General features: G+C 45.9%; 1 protein-coding gene across 1 annotated transcript in view; it reads left to right on the top strand.

Annotated features, from left to right (window-relative positions):
- The window catches only part of grin2ba (glutamate receptor, ionotropic, N-methyl D-aspartate 2B, genome duplicate a), a 139,006-nt gene extending 129,293 nt beyond the window's left edge, over positions 1 to 9,713 (top strand). Inside the window, exons 17-18 of the mRNA XM_074695756.1 lie at positions 1,311 to 1,549; positions 7,022 to 9,713. Coding sequence (XP_074551857.1) covers positions 1,311 to 1,549; positions 7,022 to 9,295 — 2,513 coding nt within the window. The 3' untranslated portion in view covers positions 9,296 to 9,713. The remainder of the gene's footprint in view (positions 1 to 1,310; positions 1,550 to 7,021) is intronic.
- The last annotated feature ends 9,414 nt before the right edge of the window (positions 9,714 to 19,127 follow it).

Genomic DNA, 19,127 nt, shown 5'->3' with positions numbered 1-19,127 from the left:
TGCGCTAAGTTACTGGGAAAAAGCAGCAAACATAGTGAGACAGAAAACAGACAATCTGACCAGCATTGAAATCACACTGCCTCCAAGTGTTTGGGAGGAGAACTGCAGGTGTTGCACAAGTATGTCAAGCTCTTAAAGTGTTACTATTTCGGAGTGGTAGTTGTACGATGAACTTTTTAAATGCATGTAAAAATATATTTCTATATTTCATGCAACCGTGTTTAGAACGGACAAACCTGAAGGAAACATGTCAGCCTGTTAAACAATGTGATTTTGTGATGTATGCTGACTGCAGGGCAGTCGTGTTTCAGACATGGTTTTGTTTAGCTGCTCTGAAGATTTGCCTACATGCATGTGTGTGTGTGTGTGTGTGTGTGTGTGTGTGTGTGTGTGTGTGTGTGTGTGTGTGTGTGTGTGTGTGTGTGTGTGTGTGTGTGTGTGTGTGTGTGTGTGTGTGTGTGTGTGTGTGTGGCCTTGCCTCCCTGACTTTGTATGCTGCCCGAGCTTCTCATTGATGCTCAGAGGCCGGCCGGAGCTCCAGTGCAACAAGAGTGGCGCTGACGTGCAGCGACAGAGGCTGAATGTATGATTAATTAAGCAGTGACGGTCGGCTCTGATAGAGAGCAGCTCGTGATGAAACAGAAGGTGACCCACAAAGAGACCAGGAGCTCAGGGACCAGCACACACAGGGACACGTGCACACATAGGGGCACACACACACACACACACACACACACACATACACACTCACACACACACACATATGCAAACACCAGCAGGTTAAAGCTGCTTGATTTGTTAAAGTCTTAAACACTCAGGATGTAAAGAAAGGTGACCAATCAGAGCGCAGGAGTCAACATGTGACCTGTGATATCTCTCTTCTTCTCTGCAGAGAAGTATTTTGCAAAATTCATGTCTCTTTTTCACTTCTAACTCCCCTGACCCCCCCCCCATCCTCCCTCCTCTCTTCATCATTGCATCATCCCTCCATCCCTCGTGTCCTCCAATACCCGTCCTGTTATTACATCACATCCTCCTCTCGCCTTTATATTTCACTTCCCTTCCCTCTTTTTCACACCCTGTTTTTATTTCTATTCCCCTGAAATGATAAAAACACTTCTCCTCATGTCATCATCGTGCCCCGCGTTCCCTCTCCTCTCTTTCTTCTGTCCATCTGTTTACCTCCTCTCCCTCTCTTTGCTCCCTTCTCGTGTTGCTCCGTTAACTCTTCCTCACCTCCTCCTGCAATCTGCTTCCCCTGCATGGTCCACCCCCACCCCCCCTGTGTTGTCACATTTCTCCTCATACAGGTGAGATGGAGGAGCTGGAGTCGCTGTGGCTGACAGGGATCTGCCACCACGAGAAGAACGAGGTGATGTCCAGCCAGCTGGATGTGGACAACATGGCCGGCGTCTTCTACATGCTGGGCGCCGCCATGGCTCTGTCGCTTATCACCTTCATCTGCGAGCACTGGTTCTACTGGCAGCTGCGCTTCTGTTTCATGGGCGTCTGCTCAGGCCAGCCCGGCTTCGTCTTCTCCATCAGCAGGGTGAGGAGTTTGAAAGTGATCTTTAAAAAGTCTCCCTTCTACGCCTGACCTTAATCCACACTTTAAAATGAGATAATCAGCACCAATATTGCTGGTTACAGGTTATTTGAAATTGCTACTAATTAGCTTCCAGTTCGGGTCATCCAGGACCAGATTGATCTACGGCTCGTCTAGGTCTCAATGACAACACCACACCGGCTGACACAGTTTAGTAGACAGAAGAGATAAAACTCAGAGATGTGTGACTTTTTATGCAAAAAAATGTTTTCTATGACTAATTTTGTAGTGATGGTGGACACAAGAGTCTAACTGTCGGACAGAAAAAGGACAGAAGAGCAGAAGAAAGCTAAACGGGAGAGTGATACCGCCTGAGCTTAAGGCTAATTAGCCTTTACATGTCTTAGAGCATCGGGCTGCCAGCTGTGCTAAGTATAAACAGCTACTAAACTACTTACAGTGTTTACTTGTTGTCACGTTAGCCTACAGATACGTCCGGGCTAACATATAGCCGTATGCTACAACGTTTTCTTGATGTCATGTTTCAAACCGTAGCGCTACGTAGTTGTACTGATAGATACCTTACCTCCAGTAAAAAGTTGTCTTGAACAAAAATATATTTTTTTTATCCGTTCTCCATTTAATTCCAAAACAAACACACGCCCCGTAAAAGTAATTTACAACAGTGTGCGGAGACTCCAGGCCACAAGGTGGCGAGGGACTGCAATCAAAACAGATCCTCCTCATAGCATCTTTGACTTCATCCCTTCACCAGCCACCAGGGGGAGCTCTTCAACTTCTGGCTTCACTTTTAGGAAGCTGTCGATTCTGACACATCAAATTTCAGTCAGGTGTTGAATAAATGTGATGAAAATAATTTCTCACTGTTCTCTAAAACAAGCGTTGAATAAATTAGATAAGTTTCAACAGGAATCTGAAATAGATGCGAGGAGACTTCAGATTTTAGGAAACTGTTTGGACCTTTTCTCCGTTGCTCCATCCATCATGAGCAGACCTCTCTCTGAAAGTCAGCTCATACCGGAGCTTTTTTGTTCAGTGCTTAGTCTGTCCTGACGTCCAGCGGGTAAATATTTACAAAATCTTGAGCCAAAATCAATATTCCACTCAACAAAAATCAGCCGTGGACCCAGTGAGGGTAGATTACCGGATCCCCGGGGACCAAAGTCACCCCGGGCTGTTTGATTTGCATTCCAATTGTTTTGACATGGCTTGGGTGTAATTCAGCATGCGTCTCTGAAGGTGAACCGCCGCAGGCTGAACCACGTGGCTAATTTACAGCAGGGAGCCTCACACTGCTGCCCCCTGCCTCCACGGTTTGATATGCTGGTGCTGCGACGATGGTGCCTCAGAAACACCGCCACGCTCTCCCCTCAGTGCTCTAACACCACACTCTTGCACCCAGCTCTGATTATTTGTGTTAATGTAACGCTGCTGCTTGTTTATTGTGTGTGTCCGTGTTGGAGGAGCAGAGAAATGTCAGCTGAACGTCTGCGTGCTGCTGCTCTGCGTTTTCACATCATTACATTTAGCAGAGGAACCATCTCTGAAAGCAATCATGTTCCGTGTAACGTTGGGCGAATGTGCTCATTTACAGAAAATCACCTCCGTCTCTGCTTCAGCGTGACAACAAATGAACGCCGTGTGTCCACAAATGATTCAGATGTTAAAATATTCAGGGGGAATATTCGCTCTGAGCACTCATTTGCATATGTAGAAAGAAGCTGTTGCATTTCAGAACAGCAACAGTGAAAATTACAGTTTATTATCTCCTCTCCGTCCTCAGCCGGTGTGTGTGTCTCTCAGTGTCTCTTTCTCTCACTCCAGGCCCGGCCACGTCTTCGCCTTTTCTTCTCCTCGCTCCGCCACTCAGATTGATTCCGCTTTTTTTAATTTCACAGCATAATCCAATAAACTTTATTGTTATTGCTGCAATTAACATTTAAGCTGGGCGGTGTAAAAAATGAGACATCTGTCACGCTCTGGAGGAGTCACGTGGCGTCGGTCACGGCTTCACGCTCGGTTTGGCACCCCCCCCAGCGATGAGTGGCGCTCCCCTGGCTACCTGCTCCTCTGAGTCCCACCTGCAACACTGAAACAAATTAATTATATCGATTTAAAAAGCCTCTAATGACTTCAGAACAGTGAATGTATTAGAGGTTTAATCGCTCCTCTGTTCCTGTCGTTTGCATTCGGCTCCTCGTGGCTGAGCCACACAGGCCGAGTGAAATCATAAGCTGCTGTACGTACAGTACGCAGCATCCCTCCATCAGCAGCAGCTGGCTATTTGTTGATCCCCGCCTCTCTGTGCCGGTGTAATCACTTATAGATTTTGCTGTGAGCCTCTGGTGGATTGAAATTCCTACAAACCCGCAGGCTTCAGTTATTGCTATTCACACATGCTGCCCAAATCATCAGCTCCTGTAGGCCGAGGCCAGCAGAAATCTGCCAACTGTTACATTATGTGGGCATGTGGAGTCCACAAAATGTGAATATAAAGCAGCCATCACTTTAACATCCACAACTCGATGCTCTACAGTATTAGCTTCCCGCTCAAGCTGGAGCTTCAAAATATTCATCCTGATGTCGCCGGACTTACCGTCTGGGCAGGTGACACCCAACATGGCGGCGTTCTCGTCCTCAGATAAAAGTGAAGCTTCTGGAAAAGTGTAGACAGGTCGATGTAATGGGTGTCACAGGAGGGAAGATGTGACAGATTTGGCAGCAGGTGGGGTGTAATCAGGAAAATAAAGGGAGAATTACTGTTGTAGGAGTCGAGATGGAGGGATGACAAATTATATAAACAGACAGATGGAAAAGAGAAACACAGATGAGACAGAGGAGAAGCTGTAAACAGTGCAGAACTTAGTGCAGGTGGGCGTTTACATTTAAGATCCAGATCTCTCAGATACTGTTGAGTCACTTTGTATTTATGCTCCTCTCCAGCGTCAGGCTCTACATGCTCGGCTGTTAACAGACTGTGAAATTGAAAGAAGTAATAACATTATCTATAAACCCAGAATGAGGGATGAGGAGCTGTTTCTGCTGCACTGCAGGCAATTAAGCAGCAGAAACATGTGGCCGTGAGAGGAGGAGTGAGGGTCAACCAGTGTTATGAGAGGATAAAAGGAGGATGGGGAGAGTCATGGCTTAATAAGAGAGGATATTGGACAGCGAGTTGACCTCTGACCTCTGCAGAGACGAGCAGGACGCACTAACAGGGCGCAGGGCGGCTGATCTCAGCGTCCCTCGCAGCGTCGTTTTATTTCCATACTCATCAACAAACAGCAGAAAAACTGAGTCGAATCATTGTTTGCGATTGATCCGATCTTCAACCGTCCGTTGCCATCCGTCACGCCTGCTTTGCTCTCCGCCCTACATCCATTTTTATCTGCGTATTGTATCGTACATCACAGAATGCAAATGGAGCCGTTTATCTTTCTGTCAGCGCGGCGCTCGGCCGCCGTCTCCTTGGCCTGGCCTTTATCTTGGTCGGGGATTGTAAGGTGGCCGTGGCGCTGAGAGGTGGTGGAGCTGAGGTGTTTAATAACTGCCGGAGGATATTGTTCAGCTGAATTCTAATCACATTGATTAAAGGTATTGACCGGCAAGACCCGAGGGCTTTTATTAGCCCCTTCGCCTTTATCAATCATCCCTCCACACTATCCTCTAGATCTTCACTCTGTCTCACTTCCACTCACACCAGCTAATCTACAACACACCATGTCCTATAAATAGCAGGCTAACGTGCTTCTCTTTAACCTGATATTCATGATTCTTAGAGAGATGACTGAAAAGGGCATTCAATGTATCCAAACCCCAACAGACCTGCACCTTAATGTGCAGCTCAGACTGAAGACCTGCAAACTGAGAGTGTCAAGTCCATGAAATAAACTTTTAATACCTCTGCCTCTGAGAAATACAGCTCTGTTTATATCTTTTAGTGAATTAAACCAACAGATCTGTTTATGTAGCACTCATCAAGTCGTCATTTATTCCTTCAGTCTCCTAAAACATGCTGAAATTTCATGCTCCTTCCAATCCCAAGAACAGCTCTCCCTTTGTCACTTTTGGAAACTGATTCTGTTTGGTTTCTTAGCTTTAACACAGGTGCTTCACTCTAACCTTTTTCACATGCATGAACTTGGAGAATAAACCTATTAAATGGTATTTTGGGGCATATTGCAGGTTAAAGACAAATGTGAAGAACTTGATAGGAAAATAACTTGAAAACAATATCCTGAAAGAAATTCCTAAATCAATAAACCACAGGGTCTCCAGAAGAAATTTTAGTACAGGTTTTTGTACTTCCACGTTACAGACCAGCATTTAAATGTGACGTCATAATAGGGAGTCCTGCTGCTTCTACCTCTGTTTAACATTAATAAACATGGATTAGACTGTCACTCCTGTCAGTGAAGAGGAATCAAAATCTCAATTCCTGGTCCTCAGGGTTAAAATTATGAGCCTGTTAGGAAAGATGGAGACAAGGAACAGGGCAGGATGAGGAGGAATGACGGCTGTAGGAGAGCAGTGGAGTTGTGGTGCGAAAAGAACCAGATCAGAGCAGGTGTCCCAGTGAGTGAGCGCTGTTAGCTACTGATATGTAGCCTGATGCTGTGTTCACATCAATATATTCAAAGTTTAAAGTCAGATTCACTAACTTAAAGCATAAGTAGTACATACAAGGGCTGATTGTAAAGCAACGTGCTTTAAACCGTCATGATAAAGCCCATAGAGTAAAAGACAGAGAGGTCTATCAGAGGTCTATCCACTGATCCAGAGTCAGAAAGTCAAGATACATCTGTCACCGGTCACGAAAGCTAACGAAAGCTAACTCATTTGGACTCGATGTCCTGTTAAGCTAGTGTTTCTGCGTCAATCCATCCAAACACATTTTAATGATCTTAATGAATGTTCAAATTAAATAATACTGTGGAAGAAACACAATAAACACAACCCAAAATGCCCAATCTCACTCATGACAACCGTTTATTCACAATGGCTCAAAGCAGAGTAAGCGTATGCGAGTTCCTTTTGTTATGTCAAATGACATGATGCTGTATTGAACAGCTATACTGAAAAAAGCCACTTCTTCCTCTAAATTTGTGCCTTTTTTGTTGAATAACACATAAATTCAATGATTGACTTATTCTACTGCCATTATTAGACTATCAAAAAATTTAACCTGCAAAATGCCCTTTAAAGAGGGGGCAATAGCCTTATTTGGTCTTTATTCTGACCCTCTGGTGCCCCTGTAGGAGCTTTACACGATATACAGTTACCAGCTAATGTTTCAGAAAACCCTTATTGCAGTCTTTGTCTGAAACACTTTGTCTTAGCTGCTGTCTCTTTAAGGCTCCCTGCTCCACAAACCTCCATCCCTCTGATTGGCCAGGTTGAAAATTAATCAATTCTTTGGTCTTTAATGCATCTTACTTTGTGTGCCCCTCACAGGGTATCTACAGCTGCATCCACGGGGTTCAGATCGAGGAGAAGAGCAGCTCTGCCCTCAACTCTCCATCAGCCACCATGAACAACACCCACTCCAACATCATGCGCCTCCTTCGCACCGCCAAAAACATGGCGTCCCTGTCGGGGGTGAATGGCTCACCGCACAGTGCTCTGGACTTCATCCGCCGTGAATCTTCTGTGTATGACATCTCGGAGCACCGGCGCAGCCTGGCAGGCCACTCGGACTGTAAACCACCCTACATGCCCGAGGACAACATGTTCAGCGACTACATCAGCGAGGTGGAGAGGACGTTTGGTAACCTCCACCTGAAGGACAGCAACCTGTACCAGGACCACTACCTCCACCACCATGGCTCCACTCTGGGGCTCAGTGGACCTCCTGCAAACAGGCCTCACAGTCTGGGCAGTGCGAGCTCCCTGGAGGGCGGGATGTTTGATTGTGACAGCCTGGGCGGAGGAGTGGCGCCTATCTTCACCACACAGCCCTGTGCCGCTCTGACCCACAGGAACATGAGCAAGTTCGACCTCCTGTCCGGACAGACTCCTCCTTCAGGACAGAGCTTTAAGGGCGGGCTGCCAGACCTGTACGGGAAGTTCTCCTTTAAGGGAGGCGCCTCAAGCTCCACGTATATCCCTGGGCACAACTACTGTGGGGGACGAGGGGAAGACGATGGGAATATACGCTCTGACGTGTCCGACATTTCCACGCACACGGTGACGTACGGAAACCTTGAGGGTAACGCCAAGAAGCGCAAACAGTACCGCGATAGTCTCAAGAAGAGGCCTGCCTCTGCCAAGTCCAGACGGGAGCTGGACGAAATCGAGCTGGGCTACCGGAGAAAACCGTACCACATTAGCCACCACCACTACCACGGACACCGTTCATCCTCGCCTCCACTGCTGCCCGCTGAACGAAAGAGAGGCGGAGGCAGTGGAGGAGGAGGAGGAGGAGGAGGGGGAGGGAACAACGAAGGGAACTATCTCTTCAGAGAGAAGGAGAGTGTTAGGGATTTTTATTTGGACCAGTTCCGGCCAAAAGAGGGTGTCCCTCAGTGGGAACACGTGGACCTTACAGAAGGACCTGTGAACAGGGACGGAGGGGCCTGCACCTCGCTGGTCCCCGTGGATGATTTCCTTAAGAGCAAACCCAAAAAATCGGACTCCAAGGGCGGAGGAGGGTCCGGGCTGGCAGGAGGAGACTGGGAGTGCAGGAACTGTCGGGCCAGCGGGGGGAAGCAGATGTCCATTCATGGCGGAGGGAGCGGGTACGGCAGCGGTATGAGCTGCGCGACCTCGGGAGGCGGAGGGAGCAGCCGACCCAGCTCTGCGACCTGCATGCGCTGCGAGGGCTGCAAAAAGACAGCAGGAAACCTCTATGACATCAGTGAGGACAACAACCACCTCTTGGAACAGATGGGGGGAGGAAGTGGGGGAGGAGGGGGAGGGATGGGAGCAGGACCTCAGTCTCAACCTCAGGGCCAGCAGAGGAGGAAGAGTGGGGGATTCGGAAAACCGCTCCGGCGGCAGCACTCGTACGACACATTTGTGGACCTTCAGAAGGAGGAGTCAGGTGGCATGGGGAGTCTGATTGGGATTGGAGGAGGGATGGGAGGCGGTGGGATGGGGGGGATGTTACCTCCCCCCCGGAGTGTCAGCTTAAAGGAGAAAGAGCGCTACATGGAGGGCAGCAGCCCTTTCGCACACATATTTGAGCGTCACGGCGGCTCGGAGCGGGACAGAGACAGGGACCCTTTGTTTTATGGAGGCGAGAGCCGGAAAGGACCTGGCTCACCGTTCGGCCTGTTCAGAGGCGGAGACGGACTCCACCGCCGCTCCATCGGAGAGAGAGACATGAGGGACAGGTCTCTGATGGAGGGAGGCGGAGCGGGTTTCTCTTTATCTAAATCTCTTTACCCCGACAGGGTGAACCAAAACCCCTTTATACCCACCTTTGGCGACGACCAGTGTCTGATGCACGGCGCCAAACAATACTACATGAAAAAGCAACAGCAGCAGCAACAAGTTGCCAAAAACAGCCGAAGTGACTTCAGGAGCCAGATGAGCACGGGGTCGTATCTTCCAGCGTCTGCCTCAGCAGGGGTGATGTCCAGTGTGACCCCACGGTTCTCGAAAGAGCTCAGCCTAGGTGGGCTGAACCACCACGGCTCCATGCTCGGCGTTGGTCCCCCTCGCCCCTTCAATGGAAGCAATGGCCATGTGTATGAGAAACTCTCCAGCATCGAGTCGGACGTGTGAGAGAGGACGGGGGAGGAGGAGCGGACAGTGGCATGGCGGAGGATCGCAGTGATGGAAGAAGATCAGGGATGATTTTACAGACACTGACCCGAGCCCATATTGGGACGGCAGGACAAGAGTTTATAGGAAGAAAGACTGTAAAGTATGAGCAGATGAAGGAGATAATCTTGATTTTTGCAAGAAATGTGTGAAACTTCAGGACTTGGTGAGGAGGGGGATTAAACCCTCTCAGATTTGGCCAAAGCAACTTTTTCGTCCAAACAGTCAATTATCCACTGGCTCGTCTTTTATTCCATCCACTGCAGAGGCAGAAGAGCTCGACTGCAAAGAAGAGACATCTCATCTTAGTTTGACATTGGACATGAGGGCCTGGCGCGATGTGACGGCTGTCTGAGAGCACCCGCTGAGCGCTTACGAGGAGAGAGCGGAGAGAGGAGCGAACTGCCCATCTGCCCCGGTGTCACCTCGAAACGGAGATGCTGTCACTCGGAGCAGAGCGGCAACACAGGACATGACGAGTGCCTCTGTCTCTCTTTCTTTCTCTCCCGCTCAGTCCGGCCTGTCCGTCTCTTCAGTTTCCCTCTCGACCCGCTCCTCCTCCTCATCCCTATGCCAAAAGAGCTGATCTTGTTTGCTGTGAGAAGTCTAATCATGAAAGATAATAAGATATTCTTATAGAAAAAACAGGGTATAGAACATCATGACAACGTTGTGAATAACACAGATGTTAGCTCTGATTATGATATCTCTAAGTTCCTCTTGTTTTATGTTCTGTTGCGATGATATTTCACTGCTGTTTTAGTACCTGTAGTCGACTCCTGCCTGCCCCTAGTGGCAGCAGCAGGAAGTTTTTAGTCCTTGCCGAGAGACTGAGTCCTTAACTCTTGTTTTTTGGGTTTCTGGTGAATCTTTGAGTCCATGCTCAGTCGTTTCTTTGCTCCTTGTGGAAAAAGAGGATCTGGAGGACGCATTTGGAGCCAACAGATCCTTGTTTCTTCTTTAAGGCATTGCAGATCAAGTGCACACACACACACACACATACACACACACACTTTAAAACACAGCTTTCTGTTGGCCTGAACTTGTGTTACTGTGAACAACACGTGAAGACGCTAAGAGGAAGGACGTGCCTTAATGGTCTCCAGTGGATGTGTCCTCCCAACGCGGCGGCACCAGGATGGACCAGCATGCTTTGAGGCTGCTCTCTTCAACCAAATTTGCAGTGAAACTCACAGCAGGCGAGTCGCTGCTGCTCCCACGGCGCTGTCGGAGATGTTTTATAACTCCGCAGAGTAGTTTCGTACATTACGTTGGGCTGTGATCACATTCAGGAGGTCCCACCGTCACGGATTGAGCGACGCGTCTCATTTCACGACACGGCAGCCTTTACTCACTTCTTTTATTCAGGTTACACAAGACGTCACCGGGTGACCGCTTCTCTCAGCCTCGTGGTCAGTAAGCGCTTCAGGAAGAGCGTGTTTGATCAAAATGCTTCAGATTACATAGGAGAAGTGACGTTGGCCCGTGACAAAGATGCTGATAGGAGCTCGTCTGAAAGTCCTTTGATACAGAGACTGTGGCGTCAGGAGGTTGGCCGTCTTGTGAACACTCTCCGGCTCTTTCCTTCGACTGATGTAGATAGTCTGTTAGCTGGAGACGCCTAATTTATTGCACAGGACATTTTACTCAGTGTAGGTTCAGGCACTCAGTAGACATGCCTTATCGTCCCATCACCCCCGCCTCATCCTCACCCTCACCCTCACCCTCGCATCCTGCCTCCGAGCCGTCTGATGGTGACTCATCATTTTACTGTACAGAATAAAAAGCTTCTCTTAGTTATTTTAAAGGTTTGATCGTCGATTAGCTGCCGGAGTCAGAAGTTCAAGGGCTGCAGGAGATGGTGACAGAGTGCTGGCTGAGACGTGAGCTGCTGGAGTGTGTGGGAGCAAATCTGCCATCACACACCTTTATCTTTGACCCCCATCTGAATGCACAGGTGTAAAAGGTTGGCGTGTGTGTGTGTGTGTGTGAGTGAGTGTGTGTGGAAGGGGAACAAATCATGATTGAATGATAAAAGCTGTTTTTTCCCCCACCAACTTGCTGATAATGCGTCATAAATTCAAAGCTCCCCTCCTCTCTGAGATAGCCCCGTACCGCAACCGATCAAGTTAGCCTTAAATCAAACCATCCCCCACCCGCCACCACCACCACCGCCGCCGCCGCCGTCGAGTGACTCTTCTAATAAACCGATCGGGATCTCTGGAATTTTTATACGCACACACTTTGAGAGTTCAGGTCAACCTTTATCAGCAGGACGGGGTTTTAGACGGAGAACGGGGAAACGAAGAGGAAATAAGACGGAGCCGAAGACGGACTTTGGAGCGAGCATCAATCAGTGTCAGCATTTGTATGTTCAATCTTTTCCTTGTAAATAATCTATTTAAAAACTCTTTTCACTTTTACAGTAAACAGACAGACAGGATGTAACTTTCAATATGTTTTACAGCAATTTAAGAAATAAAGAAAACACAATAAAAACTCATAAAAACAAAAAAACACATGAAGAAAAATATGCAAAATATAGTTAAGACACAGATATTACTAATCATAAGTGATATAATTGAACCTCTCTTTTTTTGGAATCTCATGTTTACTTGATTATGATAGTTTACCAATCAGTATACTGATTACGTTAAGAATTATGCTTTTTCATATTTTCACTAAAGTGTTGGAAATTGAGGATCTTTTAACCGTAGGTGTAGACGTTTGGTGATAAAATGGGGAAAGTTTAGTTTTAGGAGTCTTTGCTAAGTTTCCCTTGAATTGTGTTAGACTTTTATCTTTTTAAGGTAAGCTCTTCTTCATGCTTTTTGAGATGAATTCAATTATCTACACATTTATGTAATACAATAATACATGTATTCATAGATGATATTGCATATAGAGGCAGTATATTGTGATCCTTCATTTTTAAGCAGCAGTCCTTGATGAAATCTATGAGTCGTATGTGTTTTTTGTTGCCCGCTTTTTTGAACCCGGGCTCTGATTGTGATTGCACACAGAATTTAGAGCCATCATCGACCTGGCCTATCCTGTTCCCTCTCTATGTTTGGAATAGATATCACTGTGGTAAAGGAAGACACACACATGCACACACACATACACGCACACGCACGCACACACACACACACACACACACACTGGATGTTTCCCAGTGTTGATGTTTTTGATATCTGACCTCCAGTGTAGTTACATCTCACTGAGGATCAATCTGAAATGCATTTGTGCAACCCCTTATTATCACTGTAGGTGCAGCTGTGTGTGTTTCGTCATGCCGCATCATGTGTGGCGTCACACTTCTGGGCAATCAACTCTTTTTTTTACCTCAGATATAACCACTCATGTTATCAGACAGCTGGAAAAGCGTCTTCTCCTGATTTTGCTTTGTGTCAGGAGAATCATCTGTAATTTGTTTTGTACATATGCAATTTGGGATTATTTGCGGGACCGGTCTGCGTGGTTCGGAGCTCAATAAGTCTTGATAATCTCTCCTGCGGCCCTCAGAGGAGAAATTTATCCCTGTTCTGTTTTTCTCCTCAGCTGCTTTCGCGTCTGGAGGGTTGATTGAAAAGTGAAAAATGTTGCTTTGTGCACATAAACTCTGTCCGGTTTGCAGATATTTCATGCAAGCTGCTTTGTTTTCCTACTCGTTTGCAATAAATAGCACAGCTGGACTCAAGCCCCTCGTACTGTACACGGATCTGAATGTGCATCACATCACTTCCTTTCTTCTTTTTTTTCTTTTTTTGGTACCGGGCGGTCGGCTGAGGTGAGCTGCTGGTTGGGAATCAAAGGTGCGCCCGTCACTGTGTTAACATGCTACCATCAGGCCTTTAGCACCTCCAGCTGCTCGGAGCCGCCGCGCCGTGCCACGCCGCGCCGTGCCGCGCACTGCAGATTCTTTATTTCTCTCACGGCTAAATTCAGCCTCCACACACAAGCATGCCACAACGCATTTGTTCAAATGCTGCGCGTAGAGCGAAACACTGTGTCATACTAACAACAGGAGGAGGAGGAGGAGACACCTGAAGGTGCAGGATGTAAATATCACCTCAGCTAACGTGCGTGTCTCTGTAAGGAGGCGTTTGATTTTCCGGAGGCTTGATTTCACGTCAGTGCTCGTGCTCTTCATCAATAAGCGTCTCTTCACACAGAGCGGATCAAGCTGTGACTTCAAACTGAGACCTTTCATTTAGCTGCTCCTCATCCACCAGCTGACCCCGACTCACTGCTGAAAACTGGTTTTCTGATATTTTAAAGACCTCTTTGTGCGTGCGTGTGGTTGATACGTGTATTGGTATTGCTTTATAACGACGCATAGAGCATTTTCTATTGGATAGTGTACAGTTTCTCTCTTTGTTTCTCCATCGTCATTGTTCCCTGGGTGCACTCCAGGATGGATGGTTCTCCCTGAAAGAAACACGATAAGGGGTTGCAACTAAATGTATTTCCTTACTGAAACTACACGAGGACTAAATTAACTGTGGATTGACTAAAAGCATCATGTGAATATAAAGTATTATGAGATACGTAATACTACTCTTGGCCATTCTTTTCTCTTTTGTGGCCCTTTTCTTTGAAACAATCCCACAATTTTTACACCATACAGACAAAAACCACACAAAAACTAATAACTGTACAGGTTGTGTAAATAATGAATATCGGGGAAAACTTTTACCTGCTTTCTTTTGTATGGAAACAATCAAGGTAATCTCAATAACTGAATTAACCACGTCATGACAAAATTGCAAAAAACATCATTAAGGTACTTCTAATAAGGATAATACTGATATCTATGATTATAAGAGCTCAATAAGACTATTCTTTCTCTTTGTACATGATGAACAAATGAAGTGTTGAGTATTAATAATAAAAAACTATAAGTTTCACGCACATGCTGCTAGTCTCTATGCTTTCTTTGTCTTTACTTCTGAGTTTCCTCCTTTCAGGCCATGTGGGTATCTGCAAAACCTCTTATGTCATCTTACGTCATCCACGCTAAACCACAGCCTTATGTCACTTAAAACGACGTTTTCTGAAAACTCCAGCCAAAGATTTTTTAAAACTAAGGTTTTACGCCTGAAAAACACCGCCACATATGGGTTTGACGTGCTTTGAGCTGCACAGCTGATTTACCCGGTTTCATGTGGATAAAAGTATTTATATAAACATACTCATTTTTGAAAGTACCCAGCTACATCTGTACAAGGCCTCAGGGGTGAAACACGCCAGATGCGTCTGCAGTGCATCTCCGTTCCGTCACGGCAAGCAGATCAAATAGTTTTCATTCAAATCAAACTGTCAACTCACACTGTGTGCGTTCTGTTGCAGTACGTCTGCGTGGCTGGTCTGTTCTGTTGCGGGTAATACACAGCTATCCTATTTTGGGAGCTGTGAGACATAAATTCAATGACCAGAAACTATAAACACCCAGTGACATTCAAAATAAGACAAAACATGTCAAAATCAGTTCGTATTTAGCTTGACCACGTCGTTTTATGGACAAAATGAGCAGAGCCGGACCAGGAGTCAACAGGTTTGAGGTTTTACAGCCCAACATGAATGAAGAGAGGCTTTTAAAAGAAGTTGAAAGTGCAGGAACTTGTCTGTCTTGCAACTCAAGCTGTCTGCCAGTCATGCAGCTTGTCAGACTGAACACGCAGGATAAACACGGTCAACACGCAACAGAACGGAGTCGGACTGCAGACATATCTGGTGTGTATGAGGCATTCAACACACAAACACATAGATCTGCATCCTGTTAACTTTTCATTTAATGATGCATCTCTCTTACCTCTGTCTTCTGCACAACTTTCTGCAAGTTTTGAATGCTATTTTGAACCTTAAGTTTTGCATTTTGCATATAACTATGTTGATTATTGAGGCTGCAAAAACAGAAGGTTTAGCAAACACTCAGTATGTTTACATGCAGTTTCAGAGCGCTTAGTCAGTGTGAGATGGGACTATTAGAATGCATGTAAACAGCTTAGTTGAACTGAAGGCGGTCAAAGCATAGCTTAATTGACTCACCCAAATAATGTTTTTGCTAACAGACTGTGATTTGATTCATCAGGACTTGGCAGGTCTTGGTATTCCTGGACGTTCAGCCAGAACAGGAAGTAGATAGCTGTGATTAATAGGGTCCGAGTGCTCATACAGTCTATGGCTCCAACACAACAAACACCATGGCATGTATGTTCATGAAAATCTAGAGAACTACAACTGCATCCATCTCCACCATTGTCGCTCAAGTGTTGCTTTCTCTTCAGGTGAATGGAAACTAGTCTGATACATATTTCATATGCTGATGATACTTAGCTCTACATCTCCCCAAAAATCATCACATGGATGCAGTGTGGTCCAGAAGTCTGGGTCGTGCTCTATTAGGTTGGCCATCACACGGGAAGCTCAGCTTTAAATCTGGCCTCTTTCCTGGTTGTCACTTCTTACTCTCACCCTGTTTCCTGCTCTGTCCACTGTCCTCTCCTCTCTGATTAAAAGGATAAAACAACAAAAAGATAAATTGATAAAAACATCACTCCTACTGTTCTTCTCCTCCTCACATCTAAAGTTTCAATTCACAGACCACACTGCTGAGTGCAAAGATGCCCATATGGTCCTGCAGCTCTGTGTAGTTTGCTCTCGTTTTGTGTCTTAATATGAGTATGAGCTGTTAGCATCTCAGAGCTATGCTGCAATTTAGATTAAGTTAGATATTTAGGTCTTTCTGCCTCGGAACAGCAAGAGGGTTACATCTTCTTACGTGGCGCAGGCAGCCTAACCGATCAAATGGATCAAAACAAATTTTCTTTGTTCAAGACGACTTTTTACTGGATACCACGCGCGAAGGTAAGGTATTTATCAGTACAGTTATGTAGCGCTACGGTTTGAAACATGACATCAAGCAAACGTTGTAGCAGCCGGCTATTTATTAGCCTGGTGCTTCGACGTATCTGTAAGTTAATGTGACAACAAGTACACACTTGTGGTTACTGCTGGTTACAGGTCTGTAACAGAAAATTCAAACCAGTAAAATAACCTGTAACCTGCTGGTTGATGCTGATAATCTCATTTTAGAGTGTGGATTACGGACAGGCATATATCTAGAAGGGAGACTTTTTCAAGATCACTTTCCAACTCCTCACAGCCCCTTTAAAAATGCAGTGGAAACAACCTCCAGCTCTCAGCAGACGGTAAATATTTCTCTTGACGCATGCAGAGCTGTTGGCAAAGAGGTGTACATTTATGGACAGGAGCTCATTTTGCTCCAAATTGATGCCTAACAGCTGATTTTAATGCATGTAACCCCAGAGCTCAGAGATAGGCCTAATGTTTGTTCTGCTGCAAGGTTTGAGGCGTTATTAAGCCTTTGCATGTGCAGAATAAATGTTTAGTGGTGCAAAGTAGTGCAATCCTGCCATGCATTAAGTATTAACCCCTTCCCAAAGTCCGTCCCCTTTTTGTCCCTGTTTGTACACGTCTGTGTCAAACCAGAGGAATGAGGGAAAGATCCCTGGGAGAAAGGGGGGATTAGAGGTCTCCCTGAGAAACCAGGGCCATATGGCGACTGTGTGGTGGATTGGTTGGGTCCGGGTCTGTCCCCTCGACAACCCACACTGCTGCTGGCGCTTCTCACAGCCTCAGCTGATGGCGTCCAGCACCCTCAGGCTGCTCTCTCAGGCTGCTTCCTCATCATCCTCTGAACTCCATCTCTGTGCAGCAGGATGGTAGACCGTCCTAAACCCTGTCAGAACAAAACTCCAGAGCTGGACCTGCTCTGTAGAAGTTTTAGGCTCACTACTAGTTATTTTTTAACCTGTATTTCTGCGGGAGAGACAGAGGACGTCCTCCATAAAGCAGGACAGTAATATTAGGTCATAGAGGCTGCACAGATTGGAAAAACTGAATGATTAAAGAGAATGAAGAGGACGCATCCTATCAAAGTGACATTGAGAGGGGCGTTTATCTTCCTCCTGCAGCGAGTGGAAGTGTTGTGATATGATGCTCGCGGTCCTCAGGTTCATTTTGCAAATGTATTTAAATGAATGAATAAGAACGAGGCCCTTCGTTTAGAGAAGGTCCCAGCAAAAACACTCAGGAGTAAACTGAAGAGAGACACAAAGCCATTAGAGGAGTACACCTGCAGTTTATTAAAGCATGTGATTAAAACACCACATCCCAACACCACTGTGCAGCAACACGGACGTCACACCTCCATCCATTACTGCCTCGATGAGTGAAGGGATTCATAGAAACCTCAGGACTGACACCTCAAACACACACCTGAGGGAGCTCTGAAGATTTATTAGTGTATTAAATGTGTGTTTTGACTCTTTAAGTGACAAAGGTGCATTGTGGAGGATATTTTGGCTTCTCTGTGTGAAAATACAGGCGGTGGAGGTGTGTCATCCATCTTTACATACAGTAACTGTCTCAAACATAAGCTTCAGTGAAGAAGGAGACGAGATGTCCTCATGGAAAAACCCAGCTGGTCCATGAAGACTGTAAATTTCACATTTTGACAAGCAAATCTTTTCGAGAGTGACTTAAAGATGCATTAAGTTTTTATAGCCTGGTGCAAAATGACCACAATATATCTACAGGGAGCTGATGGGGCTGTTGATCAATACCAATGACCCTTCTTCAGGATGGATGCTACGCTCGAGTAAACTGGCTCCTTGAAGCGGCTCCGTGCATAAGTCGGTGTTATCTCGCTCCATGACGCAGCATCTCCTCCTTTAAACAAGCTTGTTACGTCCTCGCTCTTGTGAGATAGCGCTCTGTTTTACAGAGTGAAAAAGATAAGTGCAGATGTAAAAAAGGAGTTCAGTTGGTGTCAGAGCTCTGCAGCAGACTTTTCGATATTCATGCAATTCCCTGGCTGCCAGTTTAGAGTTTTTGGAGATAAAAGTTTCTCTTTAAGAGTCGTTAGCTGACACAAAAGACTCTGGATGGTGTAAAATCTGACACACATCACACCCTGCAGATATTACTATCTCAGCTTCTTTTTTTAGCAGAGTAATGATTGATAGTTGTCCCTAAACTGAGAGCACAACTGAGAATGACAGGAATGTCTTTAGTGTCTTGTTATAATCAAAGTATTTTACAAGTGGAAATCTGGATTAGGTCGCCATTTGGGATAAAGGAAGTCAATCTGGTAGATATTTTACCACTTGATTCACTTAAAACAATGATCAATAAAAATATCTTTCCTCCAAAAGTGCTAATAGAGAGCTTCAGGGGTCACTGAGGTACTAAGAGTTCATCCTTAGAGGCAGATTAGCTTCTTAGTTTGGATGCATTTAGCAAAACATTGATGTTTGGCAAATGATCTAAAGTTTATGCTTTCCTAAACTTACATTCTGCGTGTTTGTGACTTGTGGCATCAGGCTGCTGATGAGGCATTTTAAGACATTATTTTGTCTTAAAGCCGTACCCTCGCAGATTCTATCTGATGGTTATTGGACTGAAGTCAGCACCAGTTACAAGTTGTAACTTACAACTCTAATTAAGGTCTACCGCTTGACTTTTTGTTTTCTTTAGCTCAGGATCTTTGAAGGAATTCAAAACGACTGTTTTACTGCATCCAGCCTCAGCAGTGATGGCGCGTTGTGAGAGGCCTTGCTTATGCAGCTCAAAAATCCAACAATGGTTGACATGGTTCCCAACTGGAAAAGGGTGGAGTACCCACACCAGGTTGGGAGAGAGTTTTTGCCTGGAGGAGTTAAGTATCTCGGGGTCTTGTTCACAAGTGAGGGGGGAATGGAGCAAG

This window comes from Halichoeres trimaculatus, unplaced genomic scaffold (genome assembly GCF_033239565.1).
Source record: "Halichoeres trimaculatus isolate MK-OKI-2021-1 unplaced genomic scaffold, fHalTri1.1 fHalTri1_scaffold_20, whole genome shotgun sequence".
Taxonomy (NCBI): Eukaryota; Metazoa; Chordata; class Actinopteri; order Labriformes; family Labridae; genus Halichoeres; species Halichoeres trimaculatus.
The sequence above is the reverse complement of the archived record's forward strand: the minus strand, read 5'-3'. Positions and strand labels throughout refer to the sequence as shown.